The 22782-nt window shown below is 34.3% G+C and overlaps 2 protein-coding genes across 3 annotated transcripts in view; one reads left to right on the top strand and one right to left on the bottom strand.

Moving 5' to 3' along the window:
* Positions 1 to 3755, top strand: part of LOC145287919 (staphylococcal nuclease domain-containing protein 1-like) — an 86254-nt gene extending 82499 nt beyond the window's left edge. Inside the window, exon 22 of the mRNA XM_080135869.1 lies at positions 2862 to 3755. Coding sequence (XP_079991995.1) covers positions 2862 to 2918 — 57 coding nt within the window. The 3' untranslated portion in view covers positions 2919 to 3755. The remainder of the gene's footprint in view (positions 1 to 2861) is intronic.
* A 12722-nt stretch (positions 3756 to 16477) lies between these two features.
* Positions 16478 to 22782, bottom strand: part of LOC145287918 (SH3 domain-containing protein Dlish-like) — a 9282-nt gene continuing 2977 nt past the window's right edge. For both annotated transcript variants that reach the window (XM_080135868.1, XM_080135867.1), the window contains exon 3: positions 16478 to 19921. In XM_080135868.1, the coding sequence (XP_079991994.1) occupies positions 19314 to 19921 (608 nt within the window). In that variant the 3' untranslated portion in view covers positions 16478 to 19313. The remainder of the gene's footprint in view (positions 19922 to 22782) is intronic.

The following is a 22782-nucleotide window of genomic DNA, read 5'->3' as shown; positions in this document are numbered from 1 at the left end:
CGATAACGCATCCACGATGTGTTTTCTACTCTCCATTTAAAAAAAAAAAAAAATTATTAAGTATTCTACTTAATAAAAGTCCAACAGACATGTTTAAGGGAAAGTATGGTGATAGATTCCCCTCCCGCGAACTAAGAATGAGTACAAATTCGTAATCTATTTTTGCAATCAACTTGGTAGATAAATAAGCATTTATGGACGAGAAAAAAAAAAAGGGCCCAGGATGGATTCCTGAAGGACTCCAGCAATAATATTGTGAGCTTCTGATTTCTGCCCATCAACCACTACTCTTATGAACCCATCAGAAATGATTTAATAATTGAAAAGACATTTCCAGCTATACCATAGCTGGAGATCTTGTGGATTAGACCTTTATGCCATATCCTATGAAAGGCCTTTGACATGCCAAGCAATTACCCTAGAAAAGAAGCCTCTATTAAGAAATTTGCTAATCCTATGAGAGAGAACTGTTAGCACATCTGCTGTAAATCTAGCAGAATGGTAACCATATTGCATGTCACTGAGGAGGTTATTTTTACTGAGGTGGTTGACTACTTCTCTCTTTAACAGATTCCAGCAACTTATGATGCATAGATTTATTGGTCTGTACTAAGAATGAAATGACCGATCACCTGAATTTTTAAATACAGGACATATTTAGGTTTTCCAGGGTGTTAGGAATAGATGTTGCGAGCCTGTCTCTGCTTTATCATTATTTTCATGGCAAATGCTCATCTGAGCTCCAATCTATGGTTCCCCCCACCTCGCCAAACTCATGAAAAACACTTGTCTAGCCAAAGTTACTAACAATAATTCCCCCCCTCTTTATCTGTGCCTAAACCTAAACGTAGATTCCATTAACAAAGCTTTTTTCTTAGAACTGCACGCCTGTGGAACTCTTTCGTTTGCCTGCTTTCCAGCTGACTACAAATTGTCTTCAAGTTCAACATAAACAAATTCTTGATGAACCATCCCCTTGTAATCCCATTGACTACTGTAAATCCATTAACCCTTATCCTCGAGTGGCCTCCGGGTCTTGATAAGTGGTTACTCCTATGTTAAAAAAAAAAAAAAAGAAAATCATTTGGTTCTAAAACAACTTTTACATTTTTGTTTTTCTCTCTCAATTAAAAACTTGTGAATCTGTACAGAATTTTGAATGGAACCCTTTATTTAATGTATGGGGTAGCATGCTCTTATTTCATCAGCCATAACCAGGTAGAAATCTTAAGTAATTTGCAATTGTATTCTTAGTATTGCCGGCATTGAAGATTGAACCTTCAATCTCTAAAAGAGTGTCGCTTAGAACCGAATTTTACTTAGTACTATATTCATTATGTCACAGGATTTTGCAAAATTTCAAATTTCTTATCCCCCCAAAAAAACAACTATAGTGATCTATTACTGGGAGCTTAAAGTGGATGTATACCAATTGTAGAAAATAGTATGACAGACCAGTACATCTAGAAATTCAAGTGTTCCATATAGTTGATGTCTGAGAAATTTGAAATTCTAAACTGTAAAGACTCCCCCCCCCTCTCTCTCTCTCTCAAAACCTAAACTGTAGAAGTGAAATAGCAAACAATTGTATATACAGAATAAACTTTACTTTTGGGTAACTACATAACAAAAATAAGATAAGAAAAAATTAACTAAACCCATACATATGATAGAAAAAATATTCCAAGCATGCACATGTTAAAATAGGTCACTTATTAATTCAGCAGATTCACAAAAAGTGTGTCACCCCGATAAGACAGAACAAAAGAAGAGGAAGTAAAAGTTTGTGGAATCTTTCAGAAAAGCTCTACCATTGGATAATGAAGACCTTAACCTTTCAGGTTAGAGGATAAAAATGAATCTGATTGGTTAACTAAACTAAATCACACATGAATATATAAAAACACCTGGTAACACAAATTCCATGCGTTTTAGCTTGACAATTCCATACAGGAATGAAACTTTCCATAAAGTGACCATGTCTGTGTGAGGAACAGTCTCTACCAAAATCCTTTGTCAATTTTTGGTCTACGGACTTGAAACTTGATATATATTCTATTTGGTTTTTAGCTGGTAAAAATAGCTGCTGTGGGATCAAAATTGAAAAAAAATTGACAGGCATAAGTCGACTAAATGTTATCTCTATGCATGCACAAATATACATTTAAAGCTTTAACAAAGTTTTTGTATGCATATGGATTTAGGTCAGACAGTAACAAATTAGGTTGGCGAAATGTGTTTTGATTTTAGCACTGAAGTCATTTTTTTCATTTTTTTGAAATCACTACTATATATTTTGGGTACAATATAATACTCAATAGAGAATTGGCTCTATAATAAACAGAATCTGCATTAATAAAAATATCATATTTAAACATTTTATGACTGGGCAATGCTGGGTGGCTTGCTATATAATAATTAGAACTCAAGATGAGAAACTGCCCATTATGATGTACTGTTGATGCCGGTAAACTTACACCTCTGTATTCTCTATCGCTGATATTGAGCACTCTGTTCTATTGTATTAATTGTTATATTCATTTCTGTCTTATTGTATGTGCTCACACATTTAGATTCGAAATGAACTATTCTACTATACTTGACTACGAGAAATTAGTGTTATGATTGCAATTCAGATTTCTGCAAGGTAAAAATATTCAATTTTACTGATGACATTTGATTGTTAAATGCTGTTACCTCCTGTTGGGGCTTGTGTGGGAAATATTTTAATGACTATATACCACCACTTCTATTGTTTTTTGTTTTGTTTTTTTTATAATGGGTGAACAAATATATAATAAAAAAAATAGTTTAATTTTTTTTTTATAAAATGTAATGTTTTTTATTCTTTTTTGTTTTAGCAAAACTTGTGGCGTTATGGAGATTTCACTGAAGATGATGCCAGAGAATTTGGTTGAGGAATTTGTGCTTACGATTGTTTAAACCTCAAAGAAATGAAATAAGACGAATTTAAATAAAATTTTAAAAAATATACAAATTTCCAGAAAATCGGAAAAAAGATTGAAAACTCGAAAAAAAATTTGTTTTGTTTTATTTACATTGTATTTTTGCAATCTAAGAATTGGTGGTAAGAGAATTGCATTTTCAATCTGTTTGTCTTTATCATTTCTTGTTGAATCAAATCATGAGTTTGATTACAATGAATTATTAACAGATTAGTGCGGCAGGTTATCTCAATATTTCATAAGAATTTTTCGCTTAGTGATACAAGCACCAACTGAAAGATTGTTTCAGCAATCTGCCCCACTAGATAACATTTTTCTTGTTTCATTTCCTTCAACATAACTGAAATCTGTTGACTCAATTAACCATAATTTGTATTTGAACATTTCCTGCCACTAGTGTCTCAACTAAGAAAATTCTTAAACAGTACAATTTTTTTTAAAAATTTTTTTACGGCTCTTTACATTAAATAAGACAAAAAAAAAAATCAGGATTTCATTCTCTCATTTACTTTTGCCTTGCATCTTGCATTTCTAGGTATTAGTTGGACGTTTTGCAAAAAAAAAAGCTAACGTTTTAACCTCTCCATTTTTTTTTTTTTTTTTTTTTTTTAACAATTCCTACTTATTCCTTTTAAGGAAATTTGTATCTACAAACGTTTTATACTTTTATTTTTGCTAAAAAGACTTATCTTTAGATTTCTTACTTTAACACTGCATTATAAAATTTCATGTCAAACTTTTACAAAATTTTTGTCTATTTGATTTTGTACTGAAGTAAATTCTTTTCAACTTAAAAACAATATTTTTTACAGTCACACCTACTTTCTGTTTTTATTATAAAAAAATGAATTATTATTAATTTTGAATTCAGCAAACTAAATAGATTGATAATTAATTCTATTTAATGGACAAAAATAAACATTAACTTTTTTAAACTAAAACAATGCAAAATTTTACAAAATATATATTAAAAATAAAAATAATCTAGTCCATTTGTTTTTATTGACTCTTGATTTTTTTTTTTTTTTTTTTTTTTTTTTTTTTTAATGTTATGTTTTTTTATTTTATTTGTTAAGTTACTTCGAATTGAACTGATTTTTTTTTTTATAGAGAAAAATTTATTACTAGTTTTTTATTTTAAAGAATTATTTTCAGTTTTTATTTTTTTGTCAAATAGTTTATTAAAGAAAGTCCTTAATGGAGAAGATTCCTTTGCATTTTCAAAAAAAAAAAAATTCAACATTCATATATTTACCAGTTTGGTATCATAAAATACACTAGTGCATTATAGTTAGAATAAAAACTATAAAATTTCATCTACCTCTTTCATTCAATCCAATGTTTGTTCTCCATTTTAGAGACGTCTGTGTACATTGAATTTTATCAATGTCTCGCTATTAATTAGGTTGTCTTTGTTGTTGTAACATAGTAAAGGTGATAAACAAAGTAAAAATTATGAGGAAGAGCAAAGAACTGTTTGAAGGATTATGATCAACAGAATAAAATGTATCCATCTCTTCCCTGTTGGTGATAGATATTTGTGTTCCCCCCTCCCCACCTTCATTTCATCACAAAACCAGAGGAAAAAATAAAACAAGTTATTAGGTTAGAAGAAAGTTCTTGCGGAATTTTAAATTTTGATTTCAAATTATGTATTTTCAAATAAGTTTTCGTTATAATACCTTTACTTTATATATCATTTTAATTGTTTAAATTACTATCATTTTAAAACAATTGTCTTTTCAGAAAATTGTGCGAATTTGTTTTTGTATTCAATTTTCTTATTTCAATTCAAGCTAGGTCGAGAAACTGCCGAAATGGCTTGCGATATCAATGAAGCGTTTGACCCATGAATCACTACTGAATGCACAGCATAATGGTGGTTTAAGAAATTTTGTGGCAGCGACAAGTCTTAAAGATAATGAGCGTAATGGTTGGCCATCGGATGTTGACAATGATCAATTAAGAGCATTAGTCAAACCAATCCGTGCACAACTGTTTGAGAAATTGCTTCTGAATTAGAGGTAACATATGACTTGAGAGAAATTGGAAAGACAAAAAAACTTGATAAATGGGTGCCTCATGAATTTAACGACAACCAAAAATGCCATTATGAAGTGTCAGCTTCCCTTTTCTACAAGAACAACCCGTTTCTGGACCAGGTTGTGACTTGCGATGAAAAGTGTTCTTTACAACAACTGCCTATGCTCACCTCGGTGGTTAGATGCCGACGAAGCTCGATGACACTTCCCGAAGCCAGAGTTGCACCAAAACGCGGCCATGCTGACTGTTTGGTGATTTGCGACTGGTCTCATTAGTTTTTTGAATGCAGGCGGTGAAGTACTATCAGAAACTTCGACAACAACACCCAGCGTTAGTCAACAGAAAAGACCCAATTCTTCTCCTCATGACAATGCCTGACCACACATTGTTAAACCATTCCTGCAGAAATTGATCGAATTAGGCTATGAAACTCTGCCTCACCTGCCATACTCTCCAGACTTTCCACCTCCAGACTACCACTCTTGACAACTTTCTGTGTGAGAAATGCTTAAAAAACTTCAGCAATATCAAAAACGCCTTCAGCAACTTCATTGCAACCAGAAGGCAAGATTTTTATATTACTGGCATAAATACACTTGTTTTGCATTGGCAAAAGTGTGTTGACTCTGAAGGTGCTTATTTTGATCAATAAATTTGTCTGAACCGAGATGTGTTCATCTGAATTTAAGTTAAAAACTTTCTTGTCAACCCGATAAATTGAACCATAATTTTAAAGCAGTTAATTGATTAGTGCTCAACTTTTCTTAAAATTTATTACCAAAAATCTTTTATAAATGCAATATTATTTGATACTAAATGTACTCTATAGAATAGTTAGAACAGTGGTGCTCAAATTTCAAAAGTGGGAAACCTCCACCACAAATTAGCAGACGCAATTGATTCAGAACCAAAAAACAGCATCACCCATTGCTACTGAATGGTGGTATTAGATTTTCTCTTTGCTCGCGCTGGTATTAAATGCTGTTATGTTAACATTAATGCACATTTTGAATTAAACATGTTTTTTGAAAGGTGGTGCTATCATTCTTATACATAAGGGTTCATAGCCTTAAAAAAACCCAAAAAGGTTGACAACCATCGAGTTGGAGCATTCAAATTATACTATATATTAAAATATTTCTGTGGCAATAAGGATTACTTACTAAAAAAAACTTGAGTAATATTTTTATTATTTTTTTATTTTTATTTTTTTTATTTCATCATACGACATGTGAAAGCATGTGCAATACTCTGCCCCCATCAGCTGCCAACCAGGGTGATAAGTTTTGGGAGCTCAAGGTGGTACTGCCACTGTTGATGCTACCAAGCAGCTTTTGCCACCAGGCAGGGTATTCAAAAAAAAAAAAAAAAGAACTTATCAAGGAGAAATTATAACATCTGTTCATGCTGAAGTCTTTTCGCTCTCTACCAAATCCAGCTTGATGCATATTGAGCTGTGTTCTTAAGACGATCAGAGGCAACTTTCAGATTGCGGCCCATGATTCCTATTTTTGTAAGAAACAAAATAACTGAGTGTCCTAGAAATCCATGACAACCAACCTCAATAGAAATCCCATGGTATCTCCAACTTTTTCCTATACAGTCAGCACGCAGTGTCTCCTATTGGTTTTTCTTTTGTGTGTCTCTTCCTGATTTTCCTGCCAGGAGATTGTTAATTCTTGGAGAAGGACACTTTTCTTTGAATCAAAGCATGCTACAATGTCTGGCCGCTTTTCTGTTTGGATTATGTGGACTGGTAATTGTAGAGATGTCTTGAGATCCACAGAAATTTTCCAGTCATTGGTTCCACTCAACAGCTTCACAGAAGTTATTTTCCTTCCTCACAGTACATTCACCCTCTTTTTGAAACTGAATTATTGGTTGACTGTAACAAGTTGTTGGTTTGCTAACTCCCATTGTGTTTTCAACAATAACATAATTATTTAAACACTATGTCGCCATGTGTACATGTGACGTGATTGTGGGCATGTAGATAGTACATTGCGTAAGGTACCCCCGATCATGTTGACACAAAGAACGCAAGTCTGAATCAGTATATCCCCATAATTTTAAGTTGGTCACATTTGGTAGAAGATCACATGTAGAACAAAGAAGAAACGATATTGTCAGTGGTTCCATTGCAATTAAAGATTTCCACAATAATTTAATTGGTTTGATGTCATTCCAATTTGTCCATGCACATTGTTTGGCATCTGTGATAGCAATGGCTGTTCTTTGTACTTCCTCAAACATCTTGACCTTTTCGATCACTTTGACTTTTTACCTTCTTGGACCCTCTTTGGAGCGTACCTTGTTGCTTGTACTGCCCAATCCAGCTTTATTGGTTTGAGTAATGCCTATTATGTTCTTCATTTGTAGACTACATTCCGTCTCCTGAGTGGTTTTAATGGTCAACCATTGTATCCCTGATTCTTTCTAGATATGCCTTTTTAATAATGTAAGCTGAGTCCCACATCATCATATATTTTATTTTTTTTATTATTCAGTTTTCATCCTAAACAAGGCACAGTGCCACTTTGAAGTAGGGGGTTACTATCGGGGACATAAGTTGCAGGGGTATTATGAAGGGAGATGAGTAGGAAGATGTTTGTTCACATTACATTTGAACTTCTGCATGTCGGTACAGTTTGGAAAGCAGAATCCCGGAAGGGAGTTCTAAAGTCTACCAGTTCTGAGGAAGAAACTATTAGAATAGAAGGCCTTCTTACACCTAGGCATCTCTACTGTGAAGGGGTGGGATTTAACTGCTTGTCGGGGGTATTCACATCAGGGGGGTACAAGTACTTGTAGTTTGTTGGAGCATTCACCATTAAAGTACTTGGAGAATAGGCAGAAGGATGCAACATTTTGTCGATGGGGCAGAGGCTGAAGCCTATATGACAGTTTAGGACCTATCAGGTTGGCGACTCTTTTAAACTTTGTCCAAGGGTGAGAGACAAGTAGCAGATGCACCAGTCCAAATGTGACAACAGTACTCCATATATGGGTGAATGGTGGCCTTATAGAAGTACAGGATACTTTGAGGCGTAAGTAGTTTTCTAACACGGTAGAGAGAACCCACTTTCTTTGTAGCAGCCTTGGCAATGCTCTCAATGTATCCATTCCAGTTCATGTTCCCTGTAAACGTTAGGCCGAGGACTTTAAAGGAAGTACTTTTGGGTAATGTGTTCTTGGCCATTGCTATTGGTGGTAGAGAAGGTTTCTTGTAATTATCGAAGCAAACAAGCTTAGTCTTGGCAGCATTGAATGTAACCCTCGATTTTTGTCCCTATTCCACTTGGAGGTCATCCTCTAGTGTTTCTGCCATTTCCTTAGATATGTGTTCATTTGCTTTACCCGCGTACTTGTTATAGAGAGTGGTGTCATCAGCAAATATACCCATCTCCAAAACAATTTTATCAAGATCATTTATGAATATCAGGAATAAAGGTTCAAGGATAGACCCTTGAGATACTCCCGCATTTATATCATATTGTTTAAATGTTCAACCGTCGAGGACAACCTGGATTTTTTTCTTAAGGATTTAATTACATTATATATTGAAGTCTCACTTCACCAATTTTAAACTCTTCCACCAGTGAAGATATTGGGAGCTGTAGGTTTCCAGAATTGGTATATAAACCTATTTTTTTATTTATTTATTTTTTTTTTTTAAGGAGGAACTCCAAGCAGGTATGTATTACAAAACTGTTGAATTCGTTCAACATGAGATAATGCAATCTCGTACATCTGTAAGGGCCACAAAAGACGAGGTAGCAAACCATGTTGGTAACACCACATCTTCATCCTTCTGAATAGTTAAGTTCTGTCAATGGATTTAAGACCCTTCAAGGTTATTTTCTGGATCTCTGCACCTCGATGTTGATCAGTGAAGAGGATTGAATAACTACACCCAAGGCTTTTAGCTGCGATCTCCCTAACTGTTGGGATCGTATCTCCCCTAATATTGAAGTGGACTTCCCTGACAGATCTTCTAACGAAAGGCTTTGACTTTTCTTTCGCTTAGCCTTCATTCTCGTCCATGTGAAAAGGTTGTGTTATTTTTGCAGCAGTGCATCAACATCACTTTTGGATGGAATGAGAATGGTGATGTCATCTATAAAAGCTTTAGAAGAAGGAGAAGCAACTATTTAGTAGTCGTTACTCGTCTTGACGTGTTTGCAGGACCACACGATGATTTCCATAGCTAGAACAAAAGAAATGAGGAAATCATGCCGATCTCGAGGAGCTGCCACTTTGTGGTATATTTTTAAAAATAAATATTATAAAGGCTGAATTGAAATACTTCCTTATGATTTCACCAACCTTTACTTGGAAGTTAGAAAAAAGTCAAGGCCCATTCGGATTAAGTGCTGTGGAACTGAACCATATGCATCTACAAGATCCAATCATATCACAATTCTGTTTTATCTTTCTTGGCCGATAATATCGAATTCCATATCATCTGTGACTGCTCCAGATATTTGGGGAAGCCGGGTATCCCATCTTTCTGAACAGATGTATTTATATATTGATTGCTCATCATGACAAACAAGAATTCCGAAAAATATTTCTCCTACATTTAGGAGGGATATGGAGCGAAAATATCTTTCGATTGCATTTCCTTTGGTATTCAAATGCCATCAGCTAGACACCATTCCTGTGGTACAATACCCTACCTCCAAACTTGCTGAAGAAGGACAGTGAGTCTCTTGAGTACACATGGGCAGTTTTTATATAACTTGCATGATATCCCAATCACGCCTGGGGTGCTAACAGCATGGCTTTATGCACAAAATCTCTAACTTTGCTCGGTTTTATCCTGCTATCATTGAACATTATCATCAGATCTTTTGGTTTTAGTAAGTTCTTTCGAGGAGGTATTGAGATACCACTCAATTCATCCGAATGTCATTTTCAAGTGACTCTCGAATTCCTCCCTCTTACCATTTTTTGATTCCACGAAAAGTTTCTTTGCAAAAGCATAAAGATTTGTGTGGAATGATTTGTGTCAGCGCTTTTTTTTTTTTTTTTTTTTTTTTCCTCTGGTTTTCAGCCCTAGAGATCACCAGAATCCTTTTTTGAATATCATCTATATTCTGAATTTCCAACCTTTCATGATCTCGAGCATCTTTTAATCGGTACCAATCTTTACTTTTTTTTTCTGCAGCTGTCGTCTATTTGGTCGCCGTTGTTCTTTTTTAATCTGTATGTGTTACTGTACCAAACCACTCCATACAAACATATATAATCCGAGTAAAAGATGTCATTTGTTGATCTTAAGGTGGGTGATGAGCAAAAAAAAGAAAAAAAAAAAGCTCCTGGTCTAATCTCGTCCATGTAGCTATCTTGTTACAACGTGGGACCAGATCAACGTGGAGTATCATCACTGCTATTACAGTGAACATTTAAAAAGGCAGTTGTCGCCGGTATCATGCTGTTAATGAGACTACGTTTTTCTAATCCTTCGACGTAAACAAAATATAAAAAAAAAGGTATCAGAATCAAAACGAAGTTGTATATAAAAATTAACAATATTCGTTTTTATTTAACATAGCCAGGAAAAATGAATCATGTTTTATTGTTGACGTATTTTAATGTGTATGCCGATGCAACAGCAACACATAAGCAATAAAATAAATAGATTAAAAGTCCAATGTTGTTGTAAAAGCGGATATGTTCTGAAAAGGAAGAGCCCTGGCATAAAAGATAATGTTTCTAACTTGTGTTCAAAGTCACTGGGACTAATATATATATTTTTAAAAGTCTGATAAGGTTTAGGTTAAAATGTGCAAAGAAGAGCAAGAGAGAGAAATCTTTCTCTGACTGAGGCAGAATGTCATTTTTACAGAATAAATGTTTCTTTCTTTTTTATTAGATAAAGGAAAATATACTTTTCCCTAACAAAATATTTCCCTAACAGCGAAAGCTGTTAGGGAAATATCTTTGAAATTCACTTTCTTTGAATGCCGATTGGATAAAAAGTCGAGGCCTCTGTCACGTGGGCTGCTTTCAACTACGTTGGTGCAAAAAGACAGAATTTTAGTTTTTATGTACGCAGAATTTGCGTGGGTGTATATAACAGATGTACGCACAACTAGAATGCTCCTTGTCCAGCCACTTTTAATGTTGTGGCGAGTCGCTATAGTCTGATTACTCTTGGAGCTTGCTAGGAAAGTCTCCAGGCCATTTTCGCTCAGCAATGGGATCCTTAATACTGTGGGGGTGTTCCTGATTCATAAACCCATCATTCGACTTACATTCTTCGATAGGAGAATTACGTTGCTTGCACCAGGGTGCCTTGTGGATTCATAACCCTCACAAGCTGTTATATTTTCTTCCGCAATCACATGTAGCCAGGGGCGTATCCATGTCATTTCCATTTGAGAGATTATGATGAGTGATATATTTTCCCTCCCTGCTACAGACACCCTGAGGGCATTTTCCTTTTGTTGGACTATTCACATTATTATTACCTGCTTCCATCTTCATGGAGTGTCACGTTATTTTTCCAAAGAGCCATCTTATTTTCCAGAGAGTCTTAGTGGTATACAAATGTTATCATGCAACATGTGAAAGCACGTGTGATACCCTGCCCTCATCAGCCACCAACCAGGGTGATAACAGTTTCGGTAGCTCAAGATTGCCACCAGGTAGCAGGGTATTAAAAAAAACAAACAAAAATGAAACTGATTGTATCCTTCCGCTCTATATACTGAAAAATTAAGACATCAGTGTTGCCAACATATTATGCATTAAACAATAAGTGTAATTGAAATGCAATCCAATCTTTGAGAAAAAAAAGTGTTAGCGTTAATGGCCAAACTTTTTTTTCTTAAATTTATTACCAAAAGTCTTTTGTAAATACAATATATTTAATATCAAAATTATTTTCAAAGATTTACTAGACTTTATAGGATAGTTAGAATATACATTAATCTATAATTATATAAATGCAACTTTGTGTGCGTGAGTTCATTCCCTATAGACTCCGAAACGACTGAACAGATTTTCTTTAAAATTTACAGAACTTTATTGTATAAGTCTGAGTGGTCTTGGTTAAGTTTTGTGTCAGAATACCTCCAATAATTACTGATAATCGAAACCGTTATTTTAATTTATCTATCAGTGATAAAGCCATTTTTTCCATGTCATCGCTTAGCAACAATGATAGAACAACGGGCTGTGAGTAAGTCGATAGGGTTTTTTTTTTTCTTTTTTTTTTTCTTTTTTTTTTTTTTTTTTTTTTTGCATGATGTAGTCTGTAGTTTGAAACCCCACACATAAATTTCTTAATGTTTTTTTTTTTTTTTTTTTTTTTTCATTAACTGGAAAGAAGTTTATATAAAATAATTTTATAAAATAATTTTATAAAATAAACAGTAGGTTCTCTACAGTGCAATGTAAAATAACATATTTTGGACTAAGTTACTGCATGGAGGCATGAGAAGCTTCCTCTCGGGCGATTCAAAGATTTTGATGACAATAAAAATATAGGAGTGTGAAATATTCGTTGATCATCATTTAATCCTGAGTAATGTCGGGTCTCCCTGCTAGTACTATATACATATATAAATGTTGGTTTGTTATAAGGATTACTTATTAAAAAAAAAAAAAAAATTGATTGAATAATAAATAAAACTGATTGTATTCTTCCATTCTAGATTTTCACATTTCATACTGAAAACCTAAGACATCGGTGTTGTCAATATACTTCAAACAGTAAGTGTAATATTTGAAATGCAACCCAATTCTTATGATATCTCTGAAAAATACAAATGTTGTTGAATTATCCTTCTGGTCCTTGTAAAGACAAAACAACCAATGAAACAAAAAAACATCTAATCAGCTGAAGGAACATGTCTCCCCACAAAATTATATTGTGCATGAAGATGATTCAAGTAATTATGACAGATTTGCTGCGTGTATATTAATCCATTTGAGGTCGCCTTAGCTTGACACGTAACAAGTGTTGTTGCCTATTCTGCGATCGTATGCTTTCGGGATTATGTGCTGATATTATTCCCAAGTTCAACAGATTATTTAGTTTGCTAAATGAGTTGATTATTAATTCATTAGCTTAATCATAAGATATAGGGAAGACCTGAAATAAAATTCAGTTGCTGCAAAAATTTTAGTCCAGTAATGACGGATTATGATAATAATGGCAGTTCAATCATTTGGGTGATCAAGCAGCAAGAAAGGAGCATGATTATTAAAGTAATTAAAATATAAAGTTGAAATCACCATCTTCAAGAATATAACCATATTCAGTGCTAACCATGAATGATAGAAAATATGGTTCTTATTCAGTTAAGCCATGGTAGTCTAACTCCCGAAATTTCCATTAATAGACAGAATCTAACATCAGCCGACTTCTGTTGGTCAAGCTTGACTATCGGTGACGCATTCTTAGTCTAGTTATTCTGGCTGTCAGCTTGGTTGAAGAAACTGCTGCCAAGCTCACAAACATGCGGTCTCTGAACTGTTGGCATTGGTGCTCTCCTTGCTGCATTCAAACTTCTCTACAGAAATGTTCATCAGCTTCTCCTTCCCTGCTTTCAGATGTTGGTTCAGAGTTCTTCGCCATCTTGAGCAGTCATCTACAACCTTTTCCCAGAACGCAATACCAATGTTGCACTTCACAACATCTTTGTATTGAAGTTATTGGTGGCTGATGGACTTTTTCCAATATGTCAGCTCTCCACATAGGCTGTTTTTTGGAATGTGTCTATCCTTCATGTGGTGGACTGCTTTGCTTGAGGGGGGGGGGGTAAACATGCTTGGAGATTTGTGTGGGAGAGGACATCTGTGTTGATCATCCTATCATGCCAGAGATGCAATGGAGGATTCGTAAATGGAAGGTGTTGAATTCTTACTAGTTTGCTTCACTGCACAACAGAGTGCTGGTGATGCAGATGCTGTACACCATCTTAGTCTTCACCATCAGTTTAGTGTTACTCCATATTCGAGATGTGAGGCAAGAAAGTGTTGCAGCTGTTTTCCCAATCCTTTGTCGATTTCATTATCAACGTAAAGGTATCAGTTATGGTGAAGCTAAGCTATGTAAACTAGTGAGCAAGATAGTTCATAATCATTGATAATGATGACAGCAGTGTCTTGTCTTTGGATGTTTATCTTGTTCAGGCTAATGGTAGGCTTGAAATCTTTGCAGACCTTGATACACGGAATTCACTCACATACTTTACTCATTAAAAAAAAAAAAATGCTACCAATTATTCTGTAGATTATTAGTGTAGACCATGCAGCTACTCCACTTGAACACCATGAGGCGTTTCATCACTGCACATAAAAAAACAAAGTTACTGACCAGGGTGGTAGAGTTATCATCTAAGATGGATATTAATTTTTGCAAAACCTTGAATGGTTCACAAGCATAATATATCCAAGAAGACATTATCATTTCATAAAGCCAGCTGATTTTCTTTGGTTGATCTTTCTTTTCTTAGCTAAATATTTCTCCCATTGCAGGCCTGCTTTCAGTAGCATGCAGCATTATGTATGTTTGCATAGATTAACCCCCCCCCCCCCAAAAAAAAACTCATGAATAAATTCGGTTGTTAGAAATGTAATAGTTTCTCAGATAACCTCTGTGTGATCTTAAAATAAATGTTTTGTACAGAATAGTTAATAACTGAGAACTCATCTCCCTCCCCCACAAGCGCACAAACAAAATATATAAAATTAAATTCTATACGGTACCTGCTTACATTTTGAAACGATTAAAAAAAAAAATTTTTTTTAATGGTAAATGTACAGAATAGTTAACCTTAAAACTAAAATATAGCAGAACTGAAGCCGTTGTTGTTAAGACATTTTATAGGGGGGGAAAAAAAAAAATGAAAAAAAAAACCTTGCATTTTTTTCCACACGTTAAAACTATGTAGGGTCAGTAGAGAATTTCATTGTAATGTGTACTATGAATTTTAATTTTTTTTTATTCTTGTTTTTCAAGTCCTCGAACATCAACTATTTTGTACTTTTACCAAAAGTTTTTTTTTATATATATATATATTTTTTTTTAATTACTATTATTTAAAAATTTACATTTTATTTTGTGTGTCTTGTGCACATTCGTATATTCTCTAGAGAACTTACTTAAAAAAATATATTAAAAATTTTTTTTAAAATAGTATTTTAAGTTGACCATTATCTAAGCAATTCAAGCAAATGGAAATACATTTTCCATTGATAAACGTTAGTTTTATTAGGGAAATTATATCAGTTTGAGCTTGTATGTTGTGCAGTCACTCGCGCGCGCACACACACACACATGCTCGAGTGCAAATAAACAAACCTTTACTCATTTCAATTTCCCCGTGCATTTTGCACAAAACTAAATTCTTCCAGCAATGGCACAACTTCAAATATGCCCACAAACTTTTCTCGCAACAACAAAAGTTATATGAACATATTTCTGGCGGACGTAGTTGGCGACAGTATCACGTGACACAAGTGATCAATGAGAAAATTCAGAAGATTGTCTTTTTAACGCTTTTCCAAAAACCAAAATATCAGCAGTAGCAATCTTGTTTTTGGAGTCGGCCCAAAATGTATAAAAATGCATCAGTCTTCTAGGGTTAATTCAATTAATTTTGTTCATTCAGTCACTTCAGTCTTCTTCCTATTTTTTCTCGCTTCGACGACACACAAGAACATGCCTCTCGGCTTCACAACATCGTCACTGCCGAAGCTGTCAACACCCTGATTACACGCGCCACGCGGACACTCAAAAATCACGTATGCACACATGCATCCATTCTGCACATTTTTTAATTAATAACGAATTACTTTCCTCACGAATTACTTTCCTCATAGGACTTTTAAGTAAGGCGAACTTCACCAGATAAACACAAACTTTAAAATAGTGTCCTTATTTTCATACAGAACTTTAACCTTCTAAACTCCTTGATTCGACGAAGGACTTTTATCTAACATTTTAATCATAATGACTTCGAAAGAACTTTCACCAATTGAACCTTTGTTTATTCATCTTGTTGTTTTTGTTAAAAATAAATGCACTGCCGGTGCATTTTAAATCAGGAGATGTTTTGTTTCATTGTTTTTTTTATTATTATTTTGTTTGGGGCAAAGAAATTTAATTTTACTTAAACTTCTGCACCCCTACAACGTTATCCTTTCACGTACAGGGTGATCGCTAGAAAAGCGGCAAATTTGAAGGTCAGCTTAGATCATATGCGTAATTGTTATTTCTTGACTGGTGTCGTGTGAGTGTTATAAAAAAAATCGTTGTTTGACGCAGCAGTGAAGTGCACGGACAACATTTTGAGAATATATGAGTAGATTATAACATTTGTCTTTGAAAAACTTTGTAAAAATAAAGCGTTGTCTAACAAATTTCCCGCTTTTCTAGCGGCCACCCTGTATATCGGATCAGAAAGTAAAATGATGCAAGGGAGATAACTCTTAAAAAATTAATAGACAAAGAAATTCTCTCAAATTTATTGAAAAGTTACTTTTAAAAAGAATTCTTCATCTAACCAGCTTCATCATCTCAACACCCGAATTGATTTTTATTTTTGACCTCAATGAATTTGTAAAATTAATCTTTTTTTCAGTAAATATTTACAAATCTTTTTAATCCATCTTTTTCTTAATAAATAAAACCTTTTTAATTTTGTAAGGAAACAAATCTTTGTCCTCTCATAATTACTTTTTTTTTTTTTTTTTTTTTTTCATTTTTAAAATGTTTTTCTTTGTTCTATGACAGCAAGGATGTGTTGGAGTTTGCCTGGATAATTCTAAAAATAAAATCAGTTATCCAGAATTCAATTTAATTTAAAAATAAAAATACGGAAAACTCTTCATCGGTCACGGAACAAAAATGTCATATTCTAAAACCCATATAAATTGATTCAAATAGATGTTTTTTATATATAGAAAATTATCATTATTATTTTTTTTTACAATTTTTAATTATTCAAATCATACATTGTATCAATTACAAGGGTCATTTTGATCTCGGTAGTTCTATTTAAAACATGTGGCTGATTATAACACAAACTCTCACTTACTCATAAAATTTGATTTTTTTTTTCTTTTTCTTTTTTTTTTTTTTAGTTAAAAAAAACTTATTTATTTGCAAACGATTATCCTTATCTTCTAGTTGTTGTTTCATGACGTTTCTGCCAACTTTTCCTCTGGCCTTCGTCAGGTGGTAAACCGCATTTTGGCCAACTACGCTTCTGGCCATGGTGTAGTGGATAGACATTGAATCTTTATGGTTCCAGGTAAGTATTGTCTGAAGATAATGGTTTCAATCCTACCCAAAGCCAGCCAGAGGCGTAGTTAGCCAAAACGTGGTGAGGCGACAACAACTATGGAAGGCAGTAATTGCTGAGGATGCAGTTAGGAGATTCGGCATTCTTATCCCGTCGCGATTAACCACCTGATGAAGGCCAGAGGAATAGTCGATCGAAACGTCATGAAACAATTACTAGAAGATGAAGATAACAGTCCGCAATAAATAAATGGATAAATATTATAAATTACTCATTTCATTAAGAATTCCAGTTAAATAATATTAAACAACAACTTGATCAGTTTATATGATTTTTGGAATAAGACATTTTTGTTTATGATGAACATACCTGTCATTAAAGATTTTTCTCTAGTTTTGGGTTTTAATTAGGTTGAATTCTGGACAAGACCAAAAATCTCTTTAAAATGTTTGCCCTACTAAGGTCATCTTTAAATTTCTTCAGAAATATATATTTTTTTTAAGAAAAATGTTTCCAATAATAAATTTATCGGCGAATGAAAATTCTTTCATATTTCAATACTTTTCATTTTTACAAGTACAAACTGCTGTTCTTATTTTCCCATTTTCAGTTTATTTTTGTTTGAAATAAATTAGTTTTTAAATCTCTAGAAATACGAATTGCCCCCCCCCTCTACCTTTCAAACTTCGATTCAACCAAGAAAATATTTGAAGCAGCCATGACGTTTTATAGAACTGAAAAGAAAAAAAAATGAAATTGTGATTCTGAAATTTTACTAATTATGTCCATCGGACCAACCTATGTGCATTAGCATGACAGCTGCTGCTGAATCTCTAATACCTATCAGACATGCCAGCCCATTGACTAACTGAACTTACAACATTATATATTTTCCTGATGCCTCTTCAGGATCAGCACTAATAAAAATTTTCAGTGTTAACACTTTTTACTTAAAAAATTCACATTTAAGTGAACAGTGTTAACACTTTTTACTTAAAAAATTCACATTTAAGTGAACATTTAAAATAAAATTATTTCAATTTTAGTAAAAAGCAAATGATTTTTTTCAGACCTAAGGAAAAATATTTAAAATTAACATAAAACAATGTCTAAAGCTTGAAGAAATAATAATTAAAAAGAATTTTTTTTTTTATGCCAATTTAATTTTTAAATAACTATTTACATTTTTTTTTTTTTTTTTGATACAAACGAGAAGGAAAAAAATATAACAATGGCAATGAAAGGTAAATATATAAACGAATTATGTAATCCTCTTTGGAGAGGAAGAATTACCCCCCCCCCCCCAAAAAAAAACCCCCCAGAAACATGGGATAAAATATTTTGACACATATTTTTTTAGGTTCATATTTCGATTCCATATGATTTTTATGATTGATTGAAAGTTGTGATCAAATTAATTTTATTTTTATTTTTGTTTTTACTTTGCCAAAATGTTACTACATTGTGCATTTATAATACCATAATTGCAGCTGTTCAATGGGCTGGCATGTGTGACAGTCTGTGGAGAATCATCATCATGGAGGCAATTGTAGCTAAATGGTTAACAACATGGACTAACAACCTGGGTGTGCCGAGTTCAAATCCAGTTCGTTTTACAAAAACACTTATTAGTCAAAGTGAATGAATGGTGCAAAAAAAAAAAAAAAAAAATTAAAAAAAAAATAATAGGGTAGTAAAGATAGCTCAGTGGTTAATGACGTGGGCTGACAATCTGGGAGTGCCAAGTTTGAACCCAGTTCGTTTCATAGAAACATTTTCATTTAGGGATGTTGGTAACGTTCATGTGGTCCTTCCTGTAAGTACCCGATATCCTTCTAAAAAAGAATTACTAATAGAAAGATATTGGAGAAACGAATGCCAACAAAAATCATTATCATGAATGATGTTCAACAAACAAACATCAACAACAAAAATCAGCAGCAGCTGTCATGTCAACACACATTCATCGGGCTAACATGTAAAAATAGCAAAACTGGTGAGCCAATATAAAATGTTGAGTTAAGTTTAAAAAAAAAAGAAATCAAACTCCTTTTCCTGACGGATCTGTATGAACGATTGGTACAATAAAAGACGATGGAATGAAACCTTCTTGTTTGCAATCCTTGATTATCCAAAACCAGTGAGTATCGTCCATGTTAAGAACTGTCACAATGTCACCACATTCCACTCCGATGTCATTGTCATTCACTGCGATAAAGTCATAAACGACTAAGAACTTTCCAGAATCTTTTTTGTGGAAAATGCTCGCCTCTTGATAACTGATGTAAGTCTCATCCAAGTGCGCATCTCCCGAATCTTTTGCAGAGCCCGTGTTCTGACCAGAACCAATGTCTTCGGCAAAGATCCGATGTTGTTTGCAAATTGTGGGTTGGGTGTAAGAAATTGGTACGAAGCCTTCCTTGTCATTATCGCAAAGCAAGTAAACCCAATCATTGTCTCTGTACAGGGCATGAACGATTGCTCCTTTCTTGACGGATACCTCATCATCTACACAGGCTACAAAGTCTTGAGTAATGACCAGACGAGACTCGGGTCCAAGTTTATCTTTATTTCGCAATCCGACCTGGGTGAGAGTATCCAAACTATCACTGCCGGTCAAGTTTCTTCGAGGAAATAAGCGGTCATTTTCTACAAAAGAAAAGTAAGAAATTGTTAGAATGGGTATTGATAATTTGTATTATTTGGATCATTCATTGTTATTGTTCTCATTCTGTTGTGATACTATCAGCATATCCCCCTCCACCCCCCCCAAAGTGTTGAAAGAAAGAGACAAAAGACAAGAGGAAATAAGTTTAATAGGAGAACAAAAGTATAGGAAATGGGGTTGATGAAAAGATAATGAATAGAAAGTTGTACACCAAGGAACACAAAAGGAAGCTGAGGTGGGATTGTTTGTCAAGGTGTGGTAATGATTGGGATCAAGAAGGTCAATATATTTTAGAGTTAGTTTTAGAAGTGTGAAAGGGTTGGGCATGGTTTGCAGATAGTCTTCGGTTTATGACGGTTGATGACAGAGTTTAGGAAAGTCGTGAGTGGACAGTCGAACGAAAGTTGTGGTACAGAACACATTGAGATAAGTTGACGTTAACTAAGTAGACGTGGACTATAATGTTCAGAAGGTCGATGGCGTCATATGCACCCAAAGGACAACTTACGTTTGCAGAATGTGACAAAGTTTGTGTTTTTTTTTGTTGTGTTTTATTTTTATACTTGTGCGCCAGTGCACCTCCTCTGCAATCGCTAACGCATGGGAGATGACAATACCCCCAGAACGAGAACAGTAGATGAAGGAGAAGACCATGGTACACAATGTTATCAAGCAGTCTCTCACACAGTTTTGTATCTTTTGAACACTGTTCTAATCTTGAGTGTCATTCTCACAACCTTTCAGTCAATGATCTGCCATTAATTTTCACTTTTACAATAGTTTTTGGAAGGTAGTCAGGGGAGACGGCTAAAGTCGCAGATGTATTTTGATGAGTAGCTTTGTATAGGGTTTTAGAAGACTTGCATACCTTTGAAAAATGACCAAGTTTTCCACATTTATGACAATGAGTATCTCAGGTAGGGCATGAAACTCATAGGTATTTAGATAAGCCGCAAAAATAGCAGATGTCCTTTTTTAAAGCGGCAGTGACCGATTGTTCTTGAAGCTTCATCAGACTATCGTCATGAGAGGGGGCAATAGGAACAGCTGGGTTTAGCGCGGCACCCAGGGTGTCTGGCTGTAAATAAGAACTAGACTGCTGTATAGCACATTTGAAGCAATTGGCTTGCTCATAAGCTGTTCTAAGTGTAAGGGTCTTATTCTTAAGAAGACGTCTTACCTGAGCATTAATTAAGCCATTAATGAAGGTATCCAGAATATGTTGCTCTTGGGCCTCTAATGCCATCATTGGGCAGAAGTTGCAATCTTTGCCCAATGTCTAAAGTCTCTTAAGGAAATGGTCTAATGTTTTGCCTGATACTTGTCAGCGAGTCGTAAGTAGGTGTCTAGAAAATATCTCATTTTTGGGCTTTATGTATATAACGTTCAGTACATCGATTGCTTCTTCATAGGTCACGCAATCCAAGATAATTTCATCGACTGTGTGAAACAGGTAGTTTGTTAGTAGCGCACACTTATTGATGTGACGTACTGGTCTTTCTGAATCTAGAACCTCGATAAAATTTGTAAATGCCAATGTTTCAAGCACTTGTCTGCTTAATCGCTTTCTGGATCTGTGGTAAATCGCTCCGGTCGCATAAAATGTTCCATTCTTAATTGAATAAATTGTAATAAAAAAGGACAATAGATTCCATCTAGTAATCTTTTATTCAATTAAGAATCTTACTACTCGTCTACTTGACAAGTGGAAATGTACAGCTTTTATAGTTTGGATTATCAAAGAGGAGATAATCCATATCCACAACATGTAGCATCAGAACAGAAGATGTCTTGTACCTTAATTCCTATCAATAAACAAGGTGTGTGCCATGTGGTGCCTTACTATCAATCATAACTAGGGCTAGGACAACAGCATATTCTTTTCATTGTTTTGACTCTCAAGTGTGTATCTGTTGATATCTTATATGCTTTTATATAAAGTGATGTAGTTCTCGGTTGATTAACTGTGTTTAACTGTGTCAGATATATACTTGAGAGTTAAAACAATGATAAGAACATTCTGTTGTCACAGCCCTAATCATAATCAATAATCACAGAACCTAAAATGCTTATAACTTATATTACAATGTGGATTTCTCTCATTATTTTTGTTTGTTTATTTTTGATTTTTTTAACGATTCTCGGGACTTCAAAGGCGAAATGATCATGGCGCCTTCTTTGTTTTCACTTTTGTTATGTATAACCAACACCCACCACTGCCCTCCCTAGCTCTCTTCTCTTTCTACTATACTTTCTCTGCTATAAAAAGAGGAGGACGTCTCATTGTAAGATGGCCGTTCAATAAAGCTGCGATTACACATAGCTCTATGTCGTCTTCATTCTGATACTAACCCATAAACATAACATGGTGGCAGCGCGTTTACAGAATTCGTACTAGCCAAGAAGAATGACAGATTGTCAAATAATGTGTAAGCAGTATTCCTTTCGGTTTTAACTCCTGTTATGCTTTTTCATTTTTTTTTTTTTATCACTCCTCACATGTGGATATATTAATGGCGTGTCCTCACCTTATAGTCCCTGCTGATCTCTAAAGACTGTTATCATTATTATCATTATCGTTATTATTATTATCATTATTATTATTATCATTATTATTGTTATCAAGTTGCAGTTGCAAGTCATTCTTGCCTAAACTTTTTTTCGTCTCTGCATTGATTAATTTCCCAAACAGAACACGTCTGTCTCACGGCAATGTCTGCCAAAGAGAATATGGCTTCTGCAACTAATACCGTCTCAGTGACGGGTGATATGTCCAGCTTACACATCAAGGCTCCATAATGACTCATATTTAGTGGGAATAAGGCAGACTCCTGAAAAATAT

The sequence above is a fragment of the Euprymna scolopes genome, chromosome 11, assembly GCF_053919585.1.
Source record: "Euprymna scolopes isolate OS-2025 chromosome 11, ASM5391958v1, whole genome shotgun sequence".
Classification (NCBI taxonomy): domain Eukaryota; kingdom Metazoa; phylum Mollusca; class Cephalopoda; order Sepiida; family Sepiolidae; genus Euprymna; species Euprymna scolopes.
This window is presented reverse-complemented; position numbering and strand designations above follow the sequence as displayed.